Genomic DNA, 27,185 nt, shown 5'->3' on the forward strand with positions numbered 1-27,185 from the left:
ATGGTTAAGAACCACACAGATATTGAGAGAGGAAACCCGTTGTCGCCACTTCATGGGCTACTCTTTTCGATTTGCAGCAAGGGATATTTTATATGCACCATCCCACTTACAGGATAGTACATACCACCGCCTTTGTTATGCCAGTTGTGGAGACGTTTGTTCTAGTATATCAGGCGCGTGGGGGTTGCGGGAGGATGTCTAGGCTACAGTGAATGAATTTTTAGGAAGATTGATAGAAAAAAACCAGAAAGGAAATTCGCTTTGAGCGGGGAGGGGTTTCGAAACCCCCAAATCCCGAGCCGTATACATTTTCCCTGTTTTTGCATGTCCTACTATTTGTTCTTGAAACTTACATTCCGTGAATATGTTACACTATTTAAACATCTAAGAGCATGCATTTTCATGACTTGTAAGTGTTTAGTTAGAAGTTTTAGATGTCAGTCTCTGTATTTAGTAAAGCAATGGTGCTTCGGCAAGAGGAGGAAAATACAACCAAAGTCGAGGTGTAATGGACGTCTGGCTACATTTCTTGTGATGCGCACGCTTTTACAATAATGTTTTCAGTATTTTACTACGAAGAATGATCAATATTGTATCATTTATTATTTCAGGTGTTCACTAGGCATTCTGTATTGTTATGACAGTTGCAATTTAATTTTGGTTGTTGCTGTTTTGCATATAGTTTCTCTTTCAGAAACTGTCCCGAAGTAAATTTCTCAAATTTGATAAAATCCATGTTTTCATGTACACGTACATGTAAGTATTATTTGAGTAGTTGTTTGGGTGACTGAAATAGATATTGGGTTGTGATAGTTTTGTTGATAGCTGAAGCGTGACCTAGTAACTGAAGTGTAACGATGGATAGCTCAGGCATGTATGGGCGATACACGTCCAAAATGAAACAGATGAACGAACAGGAGCGAATTATCGAGGAGAAAAAGAGAAAGATTCAGGAGAAGCTGGCAGCAGCACAGAAGAAACTGGTTGAGGGAAACATCGTTGAAGCCTCCACACCACTCCCATTGGTGCAAAAGAAAAAGTTTACAGGACGCCTTGGAGCTTTGTAAGCTGCTGTTGACAAGACATTTGTAATTAGTCTGAAATCACTGCTTTCTTAGACTTTAAAGGCACTCAGTCACGGATGGTTGACCTAATTAATGACCCAACAAAGTATTATCTGAAAATATATACTTTTGATTTGTACCTGAAAGTATTTTATTGAACCATCTACATAACCATCATATCTCACTTATTATTGATATTTTATAAACCATAATTGAATTATGTTGAGGGTCCATAATTCAGAAACAATTTACGGCTATTTGGAGAGCAGAAGTGTCACATATTATTTTTGAGTCGCGTGATGGCATCACCCGAATTTAACAAACTCATCCTCTGCGACGTAGGGTAAATAGATAAAAACAACAATGAAAATAAGTTATTAAAAATTAATAAAAAGGTGTATTGAATGATGATAAGCTTATACATTAATTTATTGTATAACAGAAACATTTTAAAACGTTGACAATCCCAACTAGTTAGGCTTTTGCATCTATAGGTAAATTTATCGTTAGTCGTAGCGAAAAAATAAAAACATCTGGATCACGAACGCCTTCATTTCCACCTTGCCATTATTATGCAAAATATGCCATAACACCTGACTTGGGATAGGAATTGTTACATTTTTAAAGAATACTGTGAACTAGATGGTGTTTATATAGGATGTGGCTATATACATGTATACATACAATGGCCGTGCATATAGCCTTCGATAACGAGGGCTGGCTATATAAACAGCAAAAATGTATAGGCGGTAAATAAGTTTTTGACTGATCCATATTGTGGAACCACCTGGGACAGGAGGAATACATACTAAGTACTGTACGAACAGGGGAGGGATTTTATATGAATCTAGCAGACCCTTTTGTGTACGTTTTCCATAGACATATGAATAGTAATAATTAATATAATGAAATAATAATAATAAATAAAAATGACAAATTATCAGCTGCTGAGGTAGATTATCTGAAAGAGAAAGTAACTACGGACGGTACACAAACTAACAGGGCTTGAACTTAATAATTTTTCATCAATTGCAACGTTTGACTGAATTCGTACAAGTAATCAGTTCGATGATCTTCAAACTTGGAAATAGCGTCCAATACGCTTTACAGCTTATGTATAGGGGAATGTCCGAGTAACTCCATTCTTGAAAAATAATGGAGACAAGTCCCATTATTTTTCAGGAATGGAGAGTTACGAGGATATTCCCCTACTTAAAATACATAACTGAGTAATAATTTTATGTGAATATATCTTAGTATGAAAATTAACACTAATGATTTTAGTGGGTTAATTAAGTAGGGTTTCATCTCTCCATTACTGAAAAATAATGGAGCGATGAGACAATACTGTGACTTCGCAGGTGTATTTTAAATAAAAATAAAATATACATCCCTTGTGAATGCTATCAAAATGTTTAATCCTTACAAAAATTGTCATATTCAAATTATATTAGACGTTAACGCGGTGGACTCTGGAATCTACTCTTTGCAAATGAACGGGGGTGTAAAGCACGTTTATAATTTCTGAGTTCACTTGAACAAAGCATAAATATTATGAACTGTGTTCTTATAAACGTTGCAAGATATTTTAGTTTATCTATAAACCTTGTAGGTAAAACATACTTAATGTTTTTCAGTACTTTGCAAACGTAAATCTACGTCCATGTGAAATGAACGGGTAAGGTGAAGTTAGATTTCATTTGCCCTACGCCATAATCATGATGGTGCGATTCTCTCTAAGCATAATGAATATATTAATTTTTTCTGCTTTATTAATAGTTTTTAACAAATAAATTATGCTCAATAAATTAAAAATACAAGGCTGCAATCGATGTACACCCTGTCCCCTTCTGTTGTTTACCAAACATGCAGTTTTTAAAAACATAAACAGAGCTCATGTTTACTTTGAGCCCAGCCACGGCTGTTTGCGAGACTTTTCTTAGCTATAAACAGGGTAAAAACATCCCAGAGAAGTGTTTTGGGGCAGAGAATGTTAAATAATATACTCACAATAAGGACACATGGGCCAAAATCCATAAACATTTTTCAACCAATGCCAGCCATAAAAGAATGGCTCACAAGTGGAAAGGGTTCTCGCCACATCCACAGCCACTAATACATACATCGACACAATAATTATGTTGAGATGAACAAGTGGACACTACCAAACAAATAAAGTTTAAATCAATAAATGGACACTATTTAAAAAATAAAGTTTAAATCAACAAATAGAGAAGACAGTGGATACTACTGGACAGACATATACATTTAATACTTCCTTAGTAAGTGCAATCAAACCAATTACTTTCAATATTATTACATTATTAAGCACTGTATTAAATTAAATAAGAGTAACACAATTGGTTACCTTAAGAAGTATGGGCAAGTGGAAAAATATATGGGGCAAGTGAATATCTGATTGGCACTTGTCCTGTGGCAAGTAACGTTTTTGAAAAAATTTGAACCCCTGTAATAGTAATTAAAAAAAATTGTGAGTTCATGTTCCGGCTGTTTATTATTTTATTTCATCACATTTGCCCTTATTTTGTTGTGAAATAATTTCAATTAAAATGTTTTGGATGATACATTAATAAGGTTTGGTATTCTAAATGAATGTAAATTGTAATCTCCATTTATAATCCATATTTAGAGAAATAAGGCCCACTAAATCTGTGACTGAGTGCCTTTAATATCAACCTAATTATATTAAATAGGATTTACAGCTGATGGCAGTAGCTGACTATAATTTCATTTCCACATGATATACATGTATAGACATTCAGGCGCATTGTACATTGGGAAAGTATCAGGGGTCGAAACCCTACCCTGCTCAATCAATTTTTTTTTTTTTTTTTATTGTAATTAAGTAAAAAAAAAAAAAAGTACAGTTAAACTTAAATGCTTTAATGTTAAAACTAAAATTTAAATGCAGTTGTAAATTAGTATGTGTGGCATGAGTCACTTATTAAACCTGTTTATGTACCAAGTATATATAATATATCCTGGCGTCATATATTTTCGATACGATAAGCAAAAAATTAAAATATAATAAAAACAATGCTTTGTACATACAATAATATTTTACCTTTCTCAAGTCACATTAGTTTATTGTGAAAAAAAAGTGATAATTTCCCATGAACGCCAAGTTTTCCTCCATAAACACTAGCTGCTAAGTCGTACAGATGTTACCGCTATATTTTTACAAATGTCATATGTTTTCGATACTTTCATTGGCTGTCTATTTTTGTCCTTGTTATGGCAATGAAGGGTCTATACTCCGTGCAATAATTTACATCAAAATTTTCATTTGAAAATAAAATGTTTGTAACTTGTTAAAAATATTGAATAATCTTCAGACCAATAGACAGTGTTCACTTAAAACGTATTTACATTATGTTTTCATCAGGCTAATGTCTAATCCTCTTGTTATACATATCAACGACACCAAAATTCAGATTGTCAACTTAAGTACTCTAACAGAGATACAGAACTATATATTTTCAAAAAATCTAATTCCACTAAACCACCTTTGTTTGTAGTAAATGTACATGTAAACATGCCCCCAGCAGAAATTATCTAAAAGAACTTTGCTGTGAATGACATAAGAGGTAACCCAACCAGCCTTCCATAAATTTTATTGTTCAGTGTAATGATCACGTAGTGTATCGTCTAACTTTGGCAGGTCAGATGTCAGTGTTGCAGACGATGACTTTGCAGGGATTTGTAATACCTGGATTTCGCTATGTGAGGCATTTCATTAGTACAAAAATATTGCATTACGAAAAACCGATAACATGCACACTATATATGGTATTATAATTAAAACATAAAGTTGGCAGCTTGACATGAAGCATTTTTAATATTGTGAGGAAAAAAGACACTTCGTTGTTTATGTTCAGGCTGATAGTGACGTAATATCTCACATAATCTCGCGATACTTGCAGTTATAAACAAAGTATCGAAAACATATGTCGATCGAAATTGTATGACGGTACGATATATATATATATATATATATATATATATAAGATATATATACACTTTATATATATATTTTAATCTTTAGTTTATTTACATTATTTTCAGGACAGGAAGGCTTCCAGGTTTTGGATTGAAGACAGGTCCTTTGCTTAAATCAACATCAAGTACGACACAGATGGGATCAAAGACTCCCGTTGGTACTCCGTTTGTTAATGATGGCAGCTTTCTAGAAAAGTTTAAACAAATGCAAGCTATGAAAGGAAGTAAGTTAGGTTATACAAGTATACACAAATTTATATAACGGGCAAGAAGTGCCTTTTGTTTTTAATTGGTATATTCTTTTTGTACTGTATGTTTTCCCATTTAAGGCAGATGCATTGCAATGCTGTCATGTTTTTCCACCCTGGTTTTTGCTCCATCACCATTTTTCCTCTAGTATTGTCATGTATTAAAAAAAAAAAATGTTTTGGTGATGGCAGGCATATTTTGTGCACAGTTTGCAGTGGATGGATTAAAATGATCAGACCTTAACATTAAAAACAATGAGGGGAGTCATTAATTGCTGCCCTGTAGCTTGAATTACCAGATTGATACCATATATATTCACATGCTAAGGGGAGATAAAAATCACTCTTGGCGTGGCCCAGTGGTAAAGCACTTGCTTGATGCACGGTCAGTGTGGGATCGATCCCTCATCAGTGGGCCCTTTGCGCTATTTCTCGCACTAGCCAGAGCACAATGACTGGTACATCAAAGGTCGTGGTATGTGCTATCCTGTCTATGGGATGGTGCATATAAAAGATTGCTGCTAATTGAAAAGAGTAGCCCATGAAGTGGCGATAGCGGGTTTCTTCTCTCAATATCTGTGTGGTCCCTAACCATATGCCCAATGCCATATAACCGTAAATAAAATGTGTTGAGTGCATCGTTAAATAAAACATTTCCTTCCTTCTTAATCTAGTCTTGGGGGAGTGAGTGTGATAACTCCCCTTAAATGGTACGGTCTGTTATTATGCTCCATTGTAGAGACGGGTTTTAAATCACTATGCATAATTTTGTAGGTGTTTTTAAATGGACATGAAGCTTGACGTGTAAAGGCACATACCCTAGTTTGAACCCGTCAAAATTAACACTAACTTTAGTTACTCTACAAACCTGTAACACATTTGGATAAAGTTACAATTGAGTGATACATGAGTCTGTGACTTTGAAATGGTGAAATACCCTCTAAAAATAGACTAACCCTCGACTCTATAACTGTTACTTCTCAGATGCACATGCTTTTTAAAAAATATGAGAAATGTATTTTGTGATATTAAAAACACCAGGATGACCATAAACATTTTGAATGTACAGAAATTGATAAAATCTAAACAATAAAATCTAAGTAAAGTATGATTTAAGTTATAAAAAACGGTTATAATTTTCAAAAATATGAGTTAGTGTTTAAAAACTAGGGTATGTGCCTTTAAGAAATAAAAAAAATTGTTTTTAGCTACAGGTTCAACATCGTTGCCTAAACCAGAAACTGAAAAGAAATCCAGTCGTCCCAAACTGAGTCCATTTGTCCCTCTCCCAACAATGATGTTTGCGAAGAAGTCGATGATAGGAGGGGCTGTTGCATCTCCCAAAACCCCGGCCACTACCGACACATCTGGGCTCATGAGCGGGGAGAGCGACAGTGAAGAAGATCAGTTTAGTGAGAGACCAACAGAACCAAGTAGAGAAAAGACAAATACAACCAAAGAACTAGACATCGATAGCAATGACAGGATTAACAGAGACAGCATAGATATGAGTGATAGGGGCACAGATGAGCGAGATAGGGGTAACAGAGACACGAGTGAAAGGGACACACATGAGAGAGATAGGGGTAACAGAGACAGGATCGAGAGAGACACAAATGAAAGAAATAGGGGTAATAGAGACAGGAGCGAGAGGGACACAAATGACAGGGACAGGAGTAACAGAGACAGGAACGAGAGGGACACAAATGAGAGGAATACAGAGGACAGGGGGAGGACTTACAGGGACAACAGAGATAGAAATGAGAGGGACAGAAACAACAGAGACAGAAGTGAGAGGGACAGAAATGACAGAGTTTGGAGTGACCGAGAAAGAAATAACCGAGCCTGGAACGAGAGGGACAGAGACGTGAGTGACAGGAATACTAACGAAAGAGGCAGGAGTTACAGGGACAACAGAGACAGGACTGAAAGGAACATCAGGGACAGAAGTGACAGAGACAGTAGAGATAGAGACAACAGAGAAAGGGACATCAGAGACTGGGGTGATAGGGGCAGAGACAGGAACTGGATGGAAAGAGACAGGGAGCCTGGTAGAGGGGATCAAGTCTCGGACAGGACGAGGGAGAGAGACAATCCCCAGAGAACAGCCTACGATCCGTTCTCTCCAACCGAGGACAGTCCAGGTATCAGTAATTAAATTCCTTGCTTATCCCATTAGAGCTAAGGCGGGACGTAGCCCAGTGATAGAGCGTTCGCTTGATGCGCTGTCGGTCTCTGACGATCCCCGTCAGTGGGCCCACTGGGCTACTCGCTTCAGCCAGTGCACCATGACTGGTATATCAAAGACTGTGACATGTGCTATCCTGTCTGTGGGATGGTGCATATAAAAGATCCCTTGCTGCTAATCAAAAAAAGGGTAGTCCATTAAGTGGCAACAGCGGGTTTTCTCTTCCAATATCTGTGTGGTCCGACACCATATAACCCTAAATAACGTGTTGAGTGCATCGTTAAATAAAACATTTCCTTCCTTGGAGCTAGTCACCAATTATAGTCTGTTTACGTCAAAAAGGTTACCAATGAATTGGCATGTAACTGTACATAATGAATACTATTAAAACACATATATTGCTGAGTTTTAAACTCGTATCAACTCAAATCTCATTTTTTAACTAAAAGTTTCTATGTAAATAAAAAACATCTTGATTACCATCAAATTATATGGATTAAATCTCATTTTTAATTCAGGGGTGAAGACAAAATGCTAGAATAGAACAAGGTATGTAGTGTCTCTTGTCACTGAAGTAATCAATAATACAGCAGTGTTCTCGCTGGGTGAAAATTAAAGGAGGGCGGCCGCTCGGCACCACACCCTTAAAAAAAAAAACCCACACCAAATAAACGAAAAGCAAAAACAAAAAAAAAACAAAAAAAGGGGGTGGGGGGAAGAGGAGTAGTTTGGTTACCATGTTGTTTTGTGTTGGTAGACTTTGAGAAAAGACATACTCCTTATTTTGCCTACAAAAAAGTGCAAAGGGGTTTATAAAAAGACTCGTCTTTTAATTGAACCGAAGATGATATCGGTCTGACATTCACGGGCAGTTCCGATTTTGCTGGACCGATCACAGTTTTAATATTATTATTTTTAATAAAGTTTTCAAGATATACGAAAAACAGTAAAGATGTTTGTAAAGTGATCTAATGTCAGATACATTTTTGTTATTTCCATCTTCATCGAATGAATCGATCGCTGTGATAAAATATCGCCAGCTGATAAAAAGTATCGTTTTTGTAAAGACGGTGTATATATTATTTGGCACTCAAGATAAATGACTTTAATGTTAAATACTACCACTTCCGTTGTTTTTATAAGCGTTCATATCCCCTCAAAATTAAAAGTTTACAATATTTTATAAAGAACTACTGAATAAACAGAATAACAGAAAGTAAAAATCATCAGTTTCAAGCAATTATATCTGCAACTGAGGACAAAATATCAAACGATAGTTAGTGGAAACAAAAGACAGAATGACCGTTCTGATCACGTGACAAATTTGGCGCCAAATAAGAGGGGTTTTTTTCAATCGGAGATTGCCGAATCCGTAAAAAATAAAATGTTTTCATTGCTTACATAAAATATAACTTTTATTGTGTCTGTCAAACATACAAATGAATACAGATATTAGACAAAATAGAGGCTATTAAAAATACGTTAAATTACCTTACGGTAACTGTCGTAAATGTTTTGTCAATTGCTTTTTCGTACACAACGCGGCTTGTTTCCTTTGATGTCCAGTGTCACAGTGTGCAGACTGATTGTTGTTTTTGTGTGAAAAAAAAGTGCATTTGGAAACAGCAGAGATAGGTGCTGGAAAATAAAGAGGGGCGCTCAAAAATAAAGGAGGGCGCTCAAAAATAAAGGAGGGCGGGGAACGTGAAAGGAGGGCGGCATAATGGAATAGCGGGGCGGGGCGCCCCGCTTAAATGGAGCAGCGAGAACACTGATACAGTATACAAAGACTAAAGTTATCAAGAACTGGGCATGCTTTACCATGACTGTTCCATCAATTGTTTTCATACTTGTATCAAAAAAGAAGATTTAACTATAGATACAATTTGATGGTAATATGTAAAGAATCTTTTTATTTACACTGATTTTAAATTTAAAAAAAACTTGATTCATAATTATAAAGTTACATGTACGTGTCAATTTATTGGTACCTTTAAGGATGCAAACGGACTACATGTATAGACGTGTACAACTTCCATGATAAGAGTACAATACAGAGTTACTCCCCTTTCTCAACATGCATAGTCCTTGGTGCTTTTATAAATTCAGTTTACATTTAATAAAAGACTCGCATGTGGTATGTTTATTTCATACGCAACTCGTTATTAGTAGAAATTTAAGTGTCATAAGGACTCCCTGTTTGCAAATCTTTAGAACCTGCCACCAACCCAGCGAGCCCTGCTGTGTGTCTCTAGTAGAACAGAAGATACACTAAATGTTTGGCATCAAACTATGGAAAAGATCACTTTTCAAGACTGGTTTCCCAGGATTTTGAGATATGTGTTGACACTGTCATTTCGAAGAATCAATGTAATTTGTACAAATTATTTTGTCCTATATGATTTTTGTGAGCCTCGAGCTCCCGGACTCTCCTCAAAATTGCACACTGGGTATAACTATATTGTATTTGATAATTTGCAGATATTAATGCTGGTTTTTAAGTTCTGTCAGCAATATTTTAAATACATATTGTTTTCCAGTCAAATACCACTGGTCGAAGAAAGAAGAGCCAACTAATGGGCAGCCAGTACCTCCACCCTGGTGAGTTGATTGTTTAGTTTTCACTTTTAGACTTGCACGTGTGATGTTGTATCATATACAGTTAACCCTCTGCAAACCACAAGTCCCTCAAAACCAGATGCTTTTTACTGTCCTTTTTTACAAATCGGTACAGAACATAACCTCTCCAAACCGAATACCCCTTAAAACAGGACTTTTTACTTCACTGTAGTTAATTATATTCATGTGTCCACTGTGTTCAGTTCATGTATCTGGTCACAATCATTCATGAGTGCTGTTTTTCCTGTTTGTTAACCTGCAGCACAACTTAAATATGTGTATAAGATATGTTTTGGTATTTCTAGACATATTATAAGTTTTTAAACATAAATCAATAAGATATAATGTTATTGAATGTTGACAAAACATATAGATTTTGTTTATTCTACAGTTAATTTCCTGACTGTTGATTGGCGGCTGTTTGCTGTTACTATTTGTGTGATCCCGTATTTCTCTTCATCAGTCTAATTTCATTCATTGTTTTCCTAAGAAATAGTGCATCCCAAATATTTGATGGTCTTTTCCATTTCTCATTGAACACTGTCATGTTCTTATGTGGTGGGGTGGGACGTAACCCAGATGTACAGCTCTCGCTCAATGCGCAGTCGGTGTGAGATCAATCCCCGTCGGTGGCCCCATTGCGCTATTTCTCATTCCAGCCAGTGCACCACAACTGGTATATCAAAGGCTGTGGTATGTACTACCCTGTCTGTTGGATGGTGCATATAATAGATCTCTTGCTGCTAATCGAAAAGAGTAGCCTATGAAGTGGCGACAGCGGGTTTCCTCTCTCAATATCTGTATGGTCCTTAATCATATGTCTGATGCCATATAACCGTAAACAAAATGTGTTGAGTGCATCGTTAAATAAAATATTTTCTTTCTTTCTTTATCATGTGGTGTTCACTTAAACTAGTTTCAAGTTTCAACTGTTCTTAAACTTTGTTGTTGTGACAAATGACAGGTCTGTATATAAAAATAAGCCAGTGGCATTTCTCATTTCCACTTTAGTTATATTTTTAGTAGAATATACTGTGTATATTACAGATTAAATATATTGTTTAGGTAGGCGCTTGAGCATAGCATCCTACAGATACTTTGAATAATCAGCTCTTTTACTCTGATATATAATTTCAGCTGATTGTATAGGGAACGTTTTGTTCAGTATCACATCGTCATTTGCTACGCAAGTTTCAGAGATTGCTACATAATTTTAAAATATTAAATAGTAATTGCTGATCAATTTTAATTTGACTTGAAATATCGCTAATTAAGATTTTGAAAACAAAATATTCCGTTATATATTGAATTACTATTTCTTTTGCAATATCACTAAATAATGAAATATAGATCTATATGTGTAAAAGTTAAATATCTTTTTGGCAGCCCTCCACAGCCATCGTATTCCCCACCAAATGAAACTGAAATGCAGTGGCAAACAAGCAGACCATACCCTGAGGACATTTACAAACCATGGGACAAGTACAACAACAACAACAGCAGACCATCGCCGGGTGATACCTCGAGACCGTCGCCGGGTGATACCTCGAGACCGTCGCCGGGTGATACCTCGAGACCGTCGCCGGGTGATACCTCGAGACCGTCGCCGGGTGATACCTCGAGACCGTCGCCGGGTGATACTTCGAGACCCTCACCAGGTGATACTTCGAGACCCTCACCAGGTGATACTTCGAGACCCTCATCAGGTGATACTTCGAGACCCTCACCAGGTGATACCTCCAGCCTCTCCCACGACGATACACCCAGCTCCAGACCAAGTCCCGTCGAGAGAGGACGATCGGGAAGAAGATCCGGAAGTTCGACTTCACGATCCACTCGGTCATCCAGGAGTCGAAGCTCATCGAGAGAAAGCAGCTCACGGCGCTCGTCCCGTTCCTCCAGCTCGTACTCCAGACACAGAAGCCGGTCGCCGTGGAAACGGAATGGTTCCAGTGGCCGGAGCGGATCTCGGGTGTCGAGCAAGCGTTCGTCGGATGACGTCAACGACAGTGACAGAAGTGGGCGTGGCAGCGGTAGACGTCGGCATTACTCCTCCAGTTCCGACAGCAGTTCCTCAAGATCTCCGTCTACTAGTTCTTCTTCTTCTGTTTCCTCCTCTGAAGATGATGATGACAGCGTGCACTCACCAGGTATTTAGGAGTAGATGAAAATCTGATTGTAGTTGCATTTTCTTTTTTGAAAAATCACACTCCACATAATATCAAGGGAGGTAAAATTGCCCTCCTCAAAATATCAAGGAGGGTAAAATTGCACTCCTAAAAATAATTGGTGTTAAAAGAAGTGCAGTGTGTTAAAACAAGGGTCACACTGTTTTACACCCCTTGGATTGAATTTATAAGTGCGATAACACTTGCAGATATGAAAGTTTGGGTATTAGGCAGATGGTGCTGTCACTGTGTTTATCAAGACTCTGGCCATACACATCCCTGTTGAGCCATTAAAACTCACTGTGAGTGGGACTCAGTACAGTGATACCTAGTACCTAGATGCACCTAGCTTAGGTTTTTGTTATCACATATATGTATGCATCATGAAAAAAGCTTTCAGTCCAAAACAAATTTAAAGAGCATGTCTGGGATATTCAGTATTCAGTGTTGCATACACATCCAGTATTCGAAATTCTCTATGCATACCTGCAAAAGAAAGATACAAATAAATTCCAAATTCAGATACATGTACATAAATATTTGAACAGCATGAACAATAGGGGTATTTTTCATGGAAGAAATTCTTCAAAATAAGAGCACCAAAGCAGGCAACCAAGTGAAATTAATTTTCCAGCACCAGTCTTCTTATATACTCTGTCTGGTGGCAGTACTTCTCAGAGCGTGACCTACCAACTGTCAAGTTTGATTTCAGTACACGCATGTCACCTTAGTCTGGGCGGCACAAAGGTCTGTGCATGTTAATTATGTCTTGAAACAAGCGTTGGGGTATGTTTCAAAACAAACAAACAAACAACATTAATTTAATTCTTAAAACAATGGTTGAAACAACACATCTTGATTGTGAATATATGTATTAAACTGATAGATAACAGTTTGTTTGAAAAAAACTGAATTAAGGCACTAAAAGTATACTTTTGCCAGCCTTAATCAACATGTTTTTGTATCACCTGTTGACACATTTCTGTCACCGCTGTAATGATTAACCTTGTTTATCAACTTACACAAGTTTACATAGAAGATTCAATACATACCTTATTGTAATTTATGAATCCATAAATGAAATAAATGTTATGAATTTCCCTCAGAGTGACACAATACAATATGGCTGCCAAGACTTTGAAGCTTGCACTTACAGCGTTGCCTATTTTTTGCTATAGTTTGTTTCAAAATTATCATTGATTGTCCTCTATGTCTAACAAACACTATTTGTGCTCATTTACACAGTTAATAACAGACAACTTTTGTTGAATAACAGTGATAGAAATAAGCAGAATTTTTCACTAGTCCACCGGACAAACACATCAAGAAATCGATTTGTCCGACAATATTTTCACTTGTCCACAAAAATAGTTTGTTTTATTCAAGTACAAGAACGATGTTTTTTATTGCTCAAAATGAAACTTCATTGAACATTTTTACTTGTCAACTGGACAACCACCAAGGTACATTTTGCTTGTCTGAGCAGATTTTCACTTTTCAGGACAAACGGACAAATGCTTATTTCGAACACTAAATAATGATAAAAAATGTTGGCATTGACATTTTTTTATATTGTCATTTTGTGTTGTCCAAACTAAGGAGCATGGAACACCATTATATTTATCTCATTTGCATAATCTAAATTTTCCTGAAACACTATATAACAGGAAGTGTTTGTTGTTTAGGACTAAAATTTTGATCCATTATTTGTTGCCATTTCTGTAAACATTAGCGACAGAAGTGGTTGTTTTAATGGTTGCTGCGCAGACTTATGTGCCGTCATGCAGGCCAGTAAATACAGGGGGGGGGGGGGGGTCCAACTAAAAATGTGTTCATTACATGAGTTTAAAAAACGTTAAAATTAAAATAACTTTCAGTAGTAACACGTTTATTGTTCCATTGTACTGTGGCGGTGAAACAAATATTTTTAAAGAAAGATTTTAACTTTAAAATATAACACAAATGCTTAGGTGCCACCAGTGTATTATGACTGCAGGATAAAGAAAGAAAGAAAGAAGTGTTTTATTTAATGACGCACTCAACACATTTTATTTACGGTTATATGGCGTCAGACATATGGTTAAGAACCACACAGATTTTGAGAGGAAACCCGCTGTCGCCACTACATGGGCTACTCTTCCGATTAGCATTAAGGGATCTTTTATTTGCGCTTCCCACAGGCAGGATAGCACAAACCATGGCCTTTGTTGAACCAGTTATGGATCACTGGTCGGTGCAAGTGGTTTACACCTACCCACTGAGCCTTGCGGAGCACTCACTCAGGGTTTGGAGTCGGTATCTGGATTAAAAATCCCATGCCTCGACTGGGATCCGAACCCAGTACCTACCAGCCTGTAGACCGATGGCCTGCCATGACGCCACCGAGGCCGGTGACTGCAGGATAAAGAAGTTGGTTTTGTTAGTAGTCAAAAACAAGTTTGTATGAATTTTGCAGATACATGTTTGTAATTTCAAAACTTATTTCGATCATCGAGTGACATACATACATACATGTGTGTTTAGAACGTGAGCGTTTGTGGGCTATTTATTAGATGTCGAGTTTTTTAGCCTTAAGTATAGGATTGTGACAGGGTTGTTCTAGTCTCTCCCCCAGAGGGCCCCGCCATGAGGAAGATGTGCGACCATCTTGCCGAGGTGATTGCTGATAAGGGCAAGGAGGAGGAAGACCGGATTCTCGAGGAGAACAAGGGCAAGGCCGTCTTCTGGTACGTATTGGGTTGGGGTTTTTTAATCATTCAACACCTCTCAAACTTTATTTTTTACTGGACAGTGAAAGTAATCTGGTGTGATAGTGATACCACATGAAATGAAATCATTTTAAGAATATTGTCAGTTGATACTTTATTTTCATTTAAAAGATTTTTGAGTAGTATAGGTTTGACAGGCAATCATCATCCAGTAAATACACCGACACATTGGTTGTGCTATAAGTTGTGTTAGAGTTATTTACTCTTAAATCAGGCTTGGATAAATCCTGTGCCTGGATGCCCAGGGCTACCTGATTTAACAACCAGACAAACATTGTAGCTCATGTTGTAAGATTGGTGGACTACCAGATATTTAATTTTTGAAATTAATTAATTAAAGAAAATAATTATAAATAAGTAAAAAAAAATATGTGAATAGAAAAATGCTACATACAGACAACCAAACATGTCTAAGAAAATACTATATAAAATTTGAGTGTGTTGAAACGCAGCATTAGAGATAACCCGTCAGTCTTTTCAGACTTTCAAAGCTTACCATTACGTAATATAACCAGTATTGTAACAGCGTCTACAAAATACCATACCAATGTTCTTGTGTTTGTTTCAGGTTTAATGACACATCAAATCATTTACAAAATTTGTAAAGAATATTGTTAAACAATGTTTCATTTTCATATTTCATTGGTTGTTGCTTAACCTTTTTGTGAAGAGTATATAATTACTGGTACATATTGTGGTCTTTCATTCTCCCAATGAAAACACATAATAATAATGACCACTGAATAAACATGACCACAAGAAAAGGCGTATTACATTTGCAATGACTTTCATGACAAAAGATCAACTGAACATGAAATGATAATAGTATTGCTTATAAAGTTTATTTACCATGTGGTTGCAGCAGGTAGTTGTAACATTTATTATTAATTTTTTTTTATTTCAGTTCATTTTATTCTACTCTCTAACTATGAAGTAATATTAAAAAATTTACTAACGAAGTATGTTACATATATATATTTTACTAACAAAGTATGTTACATATATATATTTTTTCATTATTATTTTTTATCCCACTGAGCCCCTTTTCCTTTCGTTCCTTTGAATTCCATTTCATTTCTTCCCGATCTGGCAACTCCTGTTTTTCAACTTCTTTCGCTGTCCATTTCCACATGCCAGTCCTTGTCTCTCCAACTGCGACAGATGCTTGTCTCTTGTGATTATTTGTGCCACACACCTGTCATTCCCCATCAGCTTTTAGCTGTTGGCTCGGTCTGACCACTTCGGAGAGTGTTCAGTAGTTACTTCTGGCATTGTTAAGAGGCACTTGTAACCACCTACTATACACAGAATACTACTACTGGCGGTTGTTAGTTAATATGTTACATATATTCTTGTTGTTGCAGGTTTCTCTATGACACTACCTGTGATACTTACAAATACTTCCGTTGGAGGATCCACACAATCAGTCATGAGAAAAGAACGATCCAGAAAGCCGAGCGGCGAGAGGAGAGGCGAGCTGGACGGTTGCGAAGAAAACGCAAAAGAGAAAAGGCTAGAGAAAAAAGAAGACGTCGGGCAAAAAGAGAGAAAGACGAAGACGATGACGAAGAGTCTCTGTCTCGGTCGTCAACCCAAGAAACAGTACGAAATGATGATCAACAACAGACGGATGAGTTGAGACAGTTAAACACACAGAGAGTTCAGTCTGAGGGGCTGGGTGCGACAGGACAACAACAAGAAAAAATAATTGTCAAATCAGAAGCTGGGTTTAGTGACAGACTCACTGACAGTAGGAATTCTGAAAGAAAGAGCTTGAAAAATACTGAAGATGATGAAAGGGAAATGATTAAGGACATAAAGAAGGAAAGAACAGAGGGTGAAATTGGTGAAGAAGAATCTGGATATAACACGTACAAAAAGGATTTGTCAGAATATGGAGGTACTGCATGTGCTGAAAAGGTAATACAATGTGAAAACGAGAATGCTAAATATGGCAGTGAGATGGACAAAGATGTCTCTGAAGTTTGTCGTGGTAGCAAGGAGAAAAGTACAGATGAAATATGTGATGTGAAAATAAAAACTGAAAGTGTGAAAAGCGAAACATTTGGAGATGACAAGTTGGCTGAGAGTGTGTGTTGTAAAGACGAAAGGCTTGGTGTGGAAGACTGTGTCCAAGTGAAGCAAGAAAGTCAAGACCAACAGGAAGGCAAGGACAAACCAGAAGACAACCAGCCTTCAAAGAGTGAAGAAATTGGGGAGAAAGGTAATTCCTTTATTAGTCTTAAGTTGACTGGTATATCAAAGCCCGTGGTGTGTGCTACCCTGTCTGTGGGATGGTGCTTATAACAAACCTCTTGTTACTAATGGAAGAATGTATCGGGTTTCCTTTCTAAAACTATATGTCAAAATTACCAGATGTTTGACATCAAATAGCCGATGAATAACAGGGCTAGCTCTGAGTGAGAAAAACATGTTGACAAATTATTTTTAAAAAATGCAGATCCCAGTTATTTTCTAACAAAGTAACAATTATTACATGAATTTGATTCGCCAAATTAAAATAAATTCTCCAGTTGTTCTTAAAATTATGAATTGGTGATTAATAAATCAATGTGATCTAGTGGTGTCATTAAACAAAACAAACTAACAACCAGGGGCCTAATTCACTAAACTCTCGCAACTTTGCGATCTCACAGAGCAGTGCTAAAAGACTTAAAAAGACGATGCTTTGTTGTATAGCAGAGCCTAAGAGACCTTTGTGAATTAGGCCCCTGATTTGAACATTGTCTCATTCTGTTTATCAGACGAGAGCGCCACAGCACGAAGGAGGAGAAAGCGAAAGTCTCGCTGGGGTGACTGGCCTGATGATGACAATGCCTCACAAGCAGACGGCGTGACTTCCATCCCGCCTCCAGGTGTCGTCGCCCCCGTACCCGGTATGCCTGGCTTTCCGGGGGTTTCCCAGGTCACAGGGATGTGTGCTGTACCTGGGGTCACCCCTGTACCAGCTGTGTCATCAGTCCCTGGAATAGCAACAGGTATACAGCTCGGTGGCATTGCTACTGTCACACGGCCTCCCATGCAAGGTATGTCTCATTTTGTCTGTCTGTTTCTCAGTTGTCATTGGTCTCATTACACTGATTTACATACTTTGAAATAACAGCCTGCGAAAACTAGTCAATCGTTTAGACCTAACAGGTGACATAATAATTCATCAAAATTACTAAAATATTGCATGTCATTTGTGAAGAGACCGATGTATGTACGAGTACCACTATCTCATCCATCTATTCAGTTAAGGCTCACCCCATTATTCTGTTGTATTGTAATTTTATAATGTTCTAAAATACATCTCAGAGGTCCTAGTTTTCCACACAATGTCCCAAACCCAAGATTAATTTTAAGCATGAAAAGGCGGTGGTGATAGTGGAAGCATTAGCTGTGCCAAAAATTGTCAGCTGCTAGTGATTACATTGACTAGTTTATTTACCCATGTAGCTGTGAGTAAGTACTCAAATTTTATGTATTCATACCAGTTAGTTAAAGTTTGAACTGTTCTTTATTTAGTTTTTTTTAATGGGCAAATCCCTTGGTTAGAATTTTCTTATTCTTTTGGCTAATGTAAAAGAAAGGCTTGTGTTCACACATTCTTCTTTACTTTAAGCTTCACACGCAGGCAACATGTGCCAGTATTCAGCAAAATAAAATGCGTATTTATAGTTTGTTAAAATGGCCATGATAATATATCGGCAGTTTTCTTCATCTACCCATGGCTGTACTCTAGTGTTAGGAGAGTATGTAGTAATTACCGTGTATTTGCTCCATGTTGTTTGTAGCAGTTCACCATTACCCAACAATGCAAGACTTTGCTCGTAAGATGGTCGGCAGTGATGAACTATCACCGGAACAGCTCAAGCAGATCAGAGAGCAGAAGGAGGTAAGTTTACCTGTTAACTCAGCTGGTACTTTTCTGTCTTTGTTTTATACGCACCTTTTTGACAGGTCATATTATGATGTGGTGTTGTCATCCATCCGTAATCTTTTCATTTCATTCAGCTGATTGGGTTTTTTCTCATTCCAACCAGTGCACCACAACTGACCATGGCATGTGCTTTCCTGTCTGTGGGAAAGTGCATATAAAAGATTCTTTCCTGAATTAGGAAAAATGTAGCAGGTTTCCCCTGATGACTACGTGGCAGAATTACCAAATGTTTAACATCCGATAGCCAATGATTTATAAATCAGTGTGCTCTATTGTTGTCGTTAAACAAAACAAACTTTAACTTTTTGGTTTGACATCGAGAAATTCAAAAAATAATTCATGGCTATGGCTGGACCTATATGATGGCTTTAAATTGTAAAAATAAATGTAACTGAAATACAACTGGTCAACGGCTGTGGTATGATGATTAATTAATCAATATGCTCTAGTGGTGTCATTAAACAAAACAAACAAACTTTAACACAATACATGTTAAAAAAACCTATTCATTTTAAATATTTCAGCAATTAGTTAAAAAGTGACATTGTTAGATACAACATTCCCTGACAATGTAATTTTTTGGTTTGACTGAACTTCGATTGTAATGCCTCCATCTGAGATGTAATTGTCTTCAGATGAACATGTGGGCAGGACGTAGCCCAGTGGTACAGCCCTCGCTCGCTGTGCAGTTGGTCTGGGATCGATCCCCATCGGTGGGCCCATTGGGCTATTTCTCGTTCCAGCCAGTGCACCACGACTGGCATATAAAAGACCATGGTATGTACTACCCTGTCTGTGGGATGGTGCATATAAAAGATCACTTGCTGCTAATCGAAAAGAGTAGCCCATGAAGTGGTGACAGCGGGTTTTCTCTCTCAATATCTGTGTGGTCTGACGCCATATAACCGAAAATAAAATGTGTTGAGTGCGTCGTTAAATGAAACATTTCCTTCCTTCTTAAATTGTAATGTCTCCAACTGAGATGTAATTGTCTTCAGATGAACATGATGTACGAGCTGATCCTGGCCCAGAAGAAGGCGAGCGAGGCGGCCATGATGCCGGCGAAGAAGGCGAAGTTCGAGTACGACTCTGACGAGGACACAGAGGGAGGCACCTGGGAACACAAGAAGAGGCTGGCCGAGATGAGCGCAACACGCGGTGAGCAGGAGGGGTGTGAGCGTTTGGGGTGTGAGCAGGTGTGTTGTGAGCAGACGGTGTGAGCAGGCAGGGTTTGAGCTATCGGATTGTGAGCTGTCAGGGTGTGAGCAGTCAAGGTGTGAGTTGTCGGTGTGTGAGCGGTCGGGGTGTGAGTGGTCTGTTTTAAGCAGTCAGGGTGTGAGTGGTCAGGGTGTGAGTCATCGGAGTGTAAGCGGTCACATTGTGAACAGTCATTTTGTGAACGGTTGGGGTGTGAGCAGTCATGGTTTGAGCAGACAGGTTTTCAGCTGTCAGGGTGTGAGCAGACAGGTTTTGAGCTGTCATTTGCCAAATCGTGGAGATTTAAAGTTAAATTTGACAAATATATGGCATTACACATTACCCAAAAAGCTAATTCGAAAACTCTGTGTTGTTTCTGCACTGATGTTTAGAAGATAGATTTCATTTTTATTCTTAAGTGTTAAATATTTAAAGAAAAAGAACCCATTCTCTTTTGAACCAAAAAGTGTTAAAATACTAAGTAATGTGTATACAGATGGAATAATTGTTATTGGTTTATTCTATACATAATTTTTATTTTACAGAATGGGCCGAAAAGTTAACAGATTCAAATCGAGGGAAGCATTTTATTGGAGATTTTCTTCCTCCCGATGAGTTGGAAAGATTCATGGAAACTTTCAAGGTAATTTGTTTCACATACACATACACTGATGTAGCCAGAGTACTCTGCCGTTCGAGAGCTAGATGGACGTTTGGAGGGTATGATTGCTCTCTGCCGTCAGAGCACCTACATATTTAATCAGAACATTATTGAAACAGGGTACTGTCAGGTTTCTTTTTGTAGTGTGTGTATTATTGGTTAATAGGTGTTAATATTTGTTATCGGCAACCTTGAAAATTATCAATGCAATGGTATTTAACGTCAGACATCGTCCAAATGTCCGTCTAGCTCTCAAACAGCAGAGTACTTGGGCTAACACCAATATTTTCCATCCTATTTCATAAATATGAGTAGTCTTGTATTCACATAATTCCACTTTTTATCTTGTGCACCTATGTCAGGATTACTGTGGGGAAGTGCATGTAAAAGTTCCTTTGCTGCATTAGGAAAAATGTAGCGGGTTTCATGTGATGACTACGAGTCATAATTACCAAATGTTTGATAGCCGATGATTAATTAATCAATGTTTTCTAGTGTTGTCATTAAACAAAACAAACTCTGTCAGGATTGATGTGGCTGAGCCACAAATATCTTGTGTAAATGATTCTGTATTGCAAGTATGATTTTATTGGTTTTTGCCATTATTGAATTGCATCTTTGAATTAGGTAAAGAGGAATGTAGTTTTCAGCTCTGCTTTGAGAATCATGGTTTTGTTTGTACAAGTTTAGTTTTGTGTTCTCTATTTTTTTTTTTTTTTTTCATGCGTTAAACATCATATACACGATTATAGAAACTATGCACAATGAAATGGGTTGTCTATAATTTTTTTAGTTTATTATGTACAAACAATGTACGAATGGAACTCTAGTTCTCACAATTTTCAGATGCCTATTATACAAATGTATATGCTGATTTGTCCGGCATTTTAGTATCAACTATTTCATTAAATCTCTCTCCTCCTAGAGTTGTGACTGGGTAATCTTAATAGCTGGTATGGGGAATCTCTGGAGCAGTTTCCACACTAATAGAGAATGATTTTTACATTTTTGATTTTAAAAAAAAAAAAAATAATTTAACCTGAAACTTTGTAAACTACAGAGATTTTCTTGAGCAGTCTTCACAGACTACTGGAGAGATATTTTAGATTTAATTCAAAGTAGATGATCAACTAGTAGAACTGTCCAAGGCCCATATTCTCAAACCTATCTTAGTGCTATGATTTTGTAAAACCATCGTACGCTATGACATCACCATGGCTTGTTCTGTAGTGATGTCATAGCCTATGGCAGTTTTACAAATCGTAGCACTAAGATAGCTTTGAAAATCTTTAGCTAGGCCAAGAGTGTATTTTTAGCTGTTTGTTGCAGGCTTTGAAAGAAGGCCGGGAACCAGACTACTCGGAGTACAAGGAGTTCAAGCTGACCTGTGAGAACCTCGGATTTCAAATGCTGCAAAAACTTGGCTGGAAAGAAGGAGAAGGTCTCGGAACAGAGGGACAGGGCATCACGGAGCCAGTTAATAAGTAAGTCTACTGTCTAGGAACAGAGGGACAGGGCATCACGGAGCCAGTTAATAAGTAAGTCTACTGTCTAGGAACAGATGGACAGGGCATCACGGAGCCAGTTAAGTAGTCTAGTCTAAGTCTACTGTCTAGGAACAGAGGGACAGGGCATCACGGAGCCAGTTAATAAGTAAGTCTACTGTCTAGGAACAGAGGGACAGGGCATCACGGAGCCAGTTAATAAGTAAGTCTACTGTCTAGGAACAGAGGGACAGGGCATCACGGAGCCAGTTAATAAGTAAGTCTACTGTCTAGGAACAGAGGGACAGGGCATCACGGAGCCAGTTAATAAGTAAGTCTAGGAACAGAGGGACAGGGCATCACGGAGCCAGTTAATAAGTAAGTCTACTGTCTAGGAACAGATGGACAGGGCATCACGGAGCCAGTTAATAAGTAAGTCTACTGTCTAGGAACAGAGGGACAGGGCATCACGGAGCCAGTTAATAAGTAAGTCTACTGTCTAGGAACAGGGACAGGGCATCACGGAGCCAGTTAATAAGTAAGTCTACTGTCTAGGAACAGAGGGACAGGGCATCACGGAGCCAGTTAATAAGTAAGTCTACTGTCTAGGAACAGAGGGACAGGGCATCACGGAGCCAGTTAATAAGTAAGTCTACTGTCTAGGAACAGAGGGACAGGGCATCACGGAGCCAGTTAATAAGTAAGTCTACTGTCTAGGAACAGAGGGACAGGGCATCACGGAGCCAGTTAATAAGTAAGTCTACTGTCTAGGAACAGAAGGACAGGACATCACTGAGCCTGTTAATAAGCAAGTCTACTGTCTCATAACAGGGCATTACTGAGTCTGTTAATAAGTAAGTCTACTGTCTCAGAACAGGTACAGGGCATTTCGGATCCTGCTAATAAGCCTACTGTCTGTTCATTATGTACTGTCTCAGTATAGAAGGACAGAGACAGGGTGTCACCAACATCCACAGCTAGATGACAAATTTGTTTTTATTCAGAAGAAAATGGGTTACATAATTTGTTTGAGACTAAGATTTATAGTTCGTCCCATCATCCTAGAAAAATATATGATTTCATGTATATAATTTCAGTTTGATTTGATGTAAAAATAGAAATAAAAGTTTTTGTGTGCAATTTACAAAACTATTGGCTCCGAAATAAATAACTTGTAGTATATTCCATAGTATGAAAAAAAGTGCTCCCTGTGGGAAGGACTATAGTATAAGTGTATTATCCATAGATACATTGCTAACAAAACCCATCAGTGTCCATGGCTAACAAAGAAACATGTCTGCATGTACATGACTTAACAAAACTACCTAGTATGTATGACTAATAAAACCATCTTGTTTACATGACTAACAAAGCTATCTGACATGTGTACATGACTAACTAATACACCTGTGTTACAGGGGCCGGACGACAGTGGAAGGCCATGGTCTGGGAGTGGAGCGGCCGGCAAACCTGGAGGTTGATGATGATGAGTTTGATGCATTCAGGAAGAGGATGATGCTGGCGTACAGGTTCCGACCCAACCCACTGGTGAGTTGTCACGGTAACGTGGTAGAAATCAGTGTTATCATCACACATCAGCATATAAGATCCAGGGCTCGAAATAGGAAGTATTATATGGCCTGTTGTTAATTGCTTTAAGTAGCAGGCAGAAAGAAATATGGCCTGCTGGGGGTAAAAAATGGCTGGCTGGGAAAAAAAAGACAGCACGGAATGAGTGGAGTGTTTAGGACAGTGTGTGGAAAATTAGTACCTCTCAGATGTACGTTTAAAGAAATATGGACTTAACTTATAACAGAATCACAAACTAAATAGCAGATACTTATTATCCGCCTGGTCTGGTGCTTAAAAACTTTTAGAGTCTAGACTCGAGACTTCAATAAATTCTGAGACAATAATGTCATGACAACACCATACAAATTGTGTGCGTGTGACGTCATTAAAGATTGAGTCTGGTCTCTTAAAGGTTTTATAAGCACGGGCCTTGGTGCATATCAGTTTCTAGATGATGATATTTCGGTAAGCGACGTTATATTCCCTGGTCTTAGCTGTGTACATTTCCCTGTCTTGTTACGTTGGAAGTAATTGTCAGGTTTTACATTATGTGGTAATACACAAAAGCTTAAGAACCACTAGTTTATGAATAAATAAATAATGATGTCAAATTGGGAAATGGGTTGGTGGGGTAGTTGATACATTAATGTGAGGCATTAGGCTAAGTATAACCAAAACAAACTTTTAATGATATCTAAAATAAGCACATAGGGCCGTATTTACGAAGTCTGTTTTTCTTAAACGCAGGTGTTTAAGCATTGTAAGTGTGTGTAGTTACATGCGTGTAAGACATAAACAGGTGTTTAAGCATTGTCAGTGTGTGTAGTTACACGCGTGTAAGACACAAACAGGTGTTTAAGCATTGTCAGTGTGTGTAGTTACACCCGTGTAAGACACAAACAGGTGTTTAAGCATTGTCACTGTGTGTAGTTACACGCGTGTAAGACACAAACAGGTGTTTACGCATTGTCAGTGTGTGTAGTTACACGCGTGTAAGACATAAACAGGTGTTTAAGCATTGTAAATGTATGTTACACGTGTGTAAGACATAAACAGGTGTTTACGCATTGTAAGTGTGTGTAGTTACATGCGTGTAAGACATAAACAGGTGTTTAAGCATTGTAAATGTGTGTAGTTACATGTGTGTAAGACATAAACAGGCTTTGTAAATTCGGCCCATAATGTCTACAATTGGTTGTCCGTTAGTTTGCAAAGAAAACAGTGTGACCCATCACCATTCCAAATGGTTTTACGTCACACCCATACTTTTAGTTTTCGTTGACATCACTAAGTTTCATCGACGTCACTGCATCAGAGTGCAGAGGCTCATTCTGGCCAATTTTGTTGATAAGCTTTATGTGATATTTAATTAAAAACATTACTTATATCTTGTTCATATCAATCAGCATCTTGCAATTACTAATGACTTAGCATGCACAAGTTTCATCAAAGTAAATTTGCGGGTTTTTTTTGTTTCAGAATAATCCCAGAAGACCATACTACTGAGCAAACACAACAGAATACGGATACCGCATTGTGAACACCTTCCAAGTCTGTACATAGTGCTGGCAAAACATTAATCATGTACCAGAATTTTTTCACATTAGTACAATATTGTTTTGGTGTGTTTTTTGTGATTCAGTTTTACAATTATAGTACATTTCTTATAAAAATTTATCTTGGGTACCTTTTCTTCATAACTAAATTACATCCCTTGATGATATATATATATATTTATATATATGTGTTTTTTCTTTCTTTCTTTTTTGGGGTGGGACATAGCCCAGTGGTAAAGTGCTCACTTGATGCATAGTTGGTCTAGAATTGATGCGTCGGTGGGCCCCATTGGGCTATTTCTCGTTCCAACCAGTGCATCACGATTGGTATATCAAAGGCTGTAGTATGTGCTATCCTGATGCATATAAAAGATCCCTTGCTACTAATGGAAAAATGTAGCGGGTTTCCTCTCTAAGACTCAGTCAGAATTACCAAATGGTTGACATCCAATAGCCAATGATTAATAAATCAATGTGCTCTAGTGGTGTCGTTAAACAAAAAAAACTAACTTTTTCTTTCTTTTTTATGATGAAAATAATTTAAACTGTGCTGGTATTATTATTTGTTTTTCTTTCTTTCTTTAAAGAAACTTCGTAAAATTTGGTACATTTAGAATTACCACCATGCATAGATACTTTCATAAACAGTGGTCAGTAATGAAATTTATAATCTTAATATATGAGCTGGTTTAATCTTTGAATAATTCTATATACATTGGACTGTCAAGCAGCCAATACAGTTTAAACTGTCATTACAAAACCTAATCTACTAAACAATTTGTTTAAAATTAATAAAGTTGTGGAAGAAGAACACTTTTTTGTACCAGTACTATAACCAATAACATTTCAGTATGTGACTTAATCAGAATTCTTATGTGATTTCAGTAAAAAAAACATAATTATCTTTTCTTTTTCTTTTTACATACAGGCAAAAAGTTACATATTTTTTTTTTTTTAACAAATCAAGATAGAAACGTAATAATTTAAATATTTCCAGAATGCTAACAAAGCGAGGAGGTGGGGTGAGGAGTAATAAAGATCATAAAAGTATTATGGTTTATTATTCTTACATTATTTAGAACCTGATTACCAGAGAAGAAAGCAAAATGGTGACTGGTTAATTATATCAAAACATTTACTATTAACAACGAAGTTTTGATCAGATTTAACTATACAAATATTTTCTTGGACTAAGCATAGAATCACACAGTAATAAAAGTGTTGCATTTTAAAGTAATTGTGATATTTTGGTATTATAGAGTATGTCGTCTGTTGCAAAATGTTCAGCATCTTCCAAAGGTTTCAACAAATAGAAGATGGACGGTTACACTGTGGAATTCTTTATTATTTGCTTATACTTTAGATACACTAAGCTTTATTTGTGATGTACTTTAATATTTGATTGAAATTTTAAGTCGTGTACATACTTTAGTGTTTGTATTTTTCAAATTATAATGGTCTAGTTTTATTACGCTCCAGACAAACATACTGTACATTAATGCTGAGTTGTGTTCTTGATAAATTAGTTTTAAGAATTTTTGAATGTGTTCAAAACATTTGTGAGCGTATTTTTTTGAAAAATGTTTTGTGTTACGGTGTTGATTACATGTAAGTGGTGTTGATTACATGTAAGTGCGTAAGTGTAGAATCATCTAAAGATAATCTATTGCTTGTTGTCAATAATGTTTCTCGTGTTA

At 37.3% G+C, this 27,185-nt stretch overlaps 1 protein-coding gene across 1 annotated transcript; it reads left to right on the plus strand.

Moving 5' to 3' along the window:
* Positions 1-480: 480 nt before the first annotated feature.
* LOC121384992 (serine/arginine repetitive matrix protein 2-like) lies at positions 481-25,879 on the plus strand. The gene is made up of 14 exons (XM_041515511.1): positions 481-1,063; positions 5,151-5,308; positions 6,541-7,476; positions 10,061-10,121; positions 11,526-12,289; positions 14,910-15,033; positions 16,440-17,299; positions 17,841-18,122; positions 18,873-18,973; positions 20,017-20,176; positions 20,761-20,858; positions 22,206-22,360; positions 23,779-23,908; positions 25,412-25,879. The coding sequence occupies exons 1-14, from the start codon at positions 858-860 to the stop codon at positions 25,436-25,438; spliced, it is 4,062 nt and encodes a 1,353-aa protein (XP_041371445.1). The 5' UTR covers positions 481-857; the 3' UTR covers positions 25,439-25,879.
* Positions 25,880-27,185: the final 1,306 nt, after the last annotated feature.

Source organism: Gigantopelta aegis, chromosome 2 (genome assembly GCF_016097555.1).
Source record: "Gigantopelta aegis isolate Gae_Host chromosome 2, Gae_host_genome, whole genome shotgun sequence".
NCBI classification, from domain to species: Eukaryota; Metazoa; Mollusca; class Gastropoda; order Neomphalida; family Peltospiridae; genus Gigantopelta; species Gigantopelta aegis.

Bases quoted from the DNA above. Each gene is read 5' to 3' on its own strand.
- LOC121384992 (XM_041515511.1), top strand. From the start codon at position 858: ATGGATAGCTCAGGCATGTATGGGCGATACACGTCCAAAATGAAACAG. The intron at 10,122-11,525 runs GTGAGTTGATTG...TCTTTTTGGCAG, and splicing joins CAGCCAGTACCTCCACCCTG to CCCTCCACAGCCATCGTATT. The intron at 17,300-17,840 runs GTAATTCCTTTA...TCTGTTTATCAG, and splicing joins TGAAGAAATTGGGGAGAAAG to ACGAGAGCGCCACAGCACGA.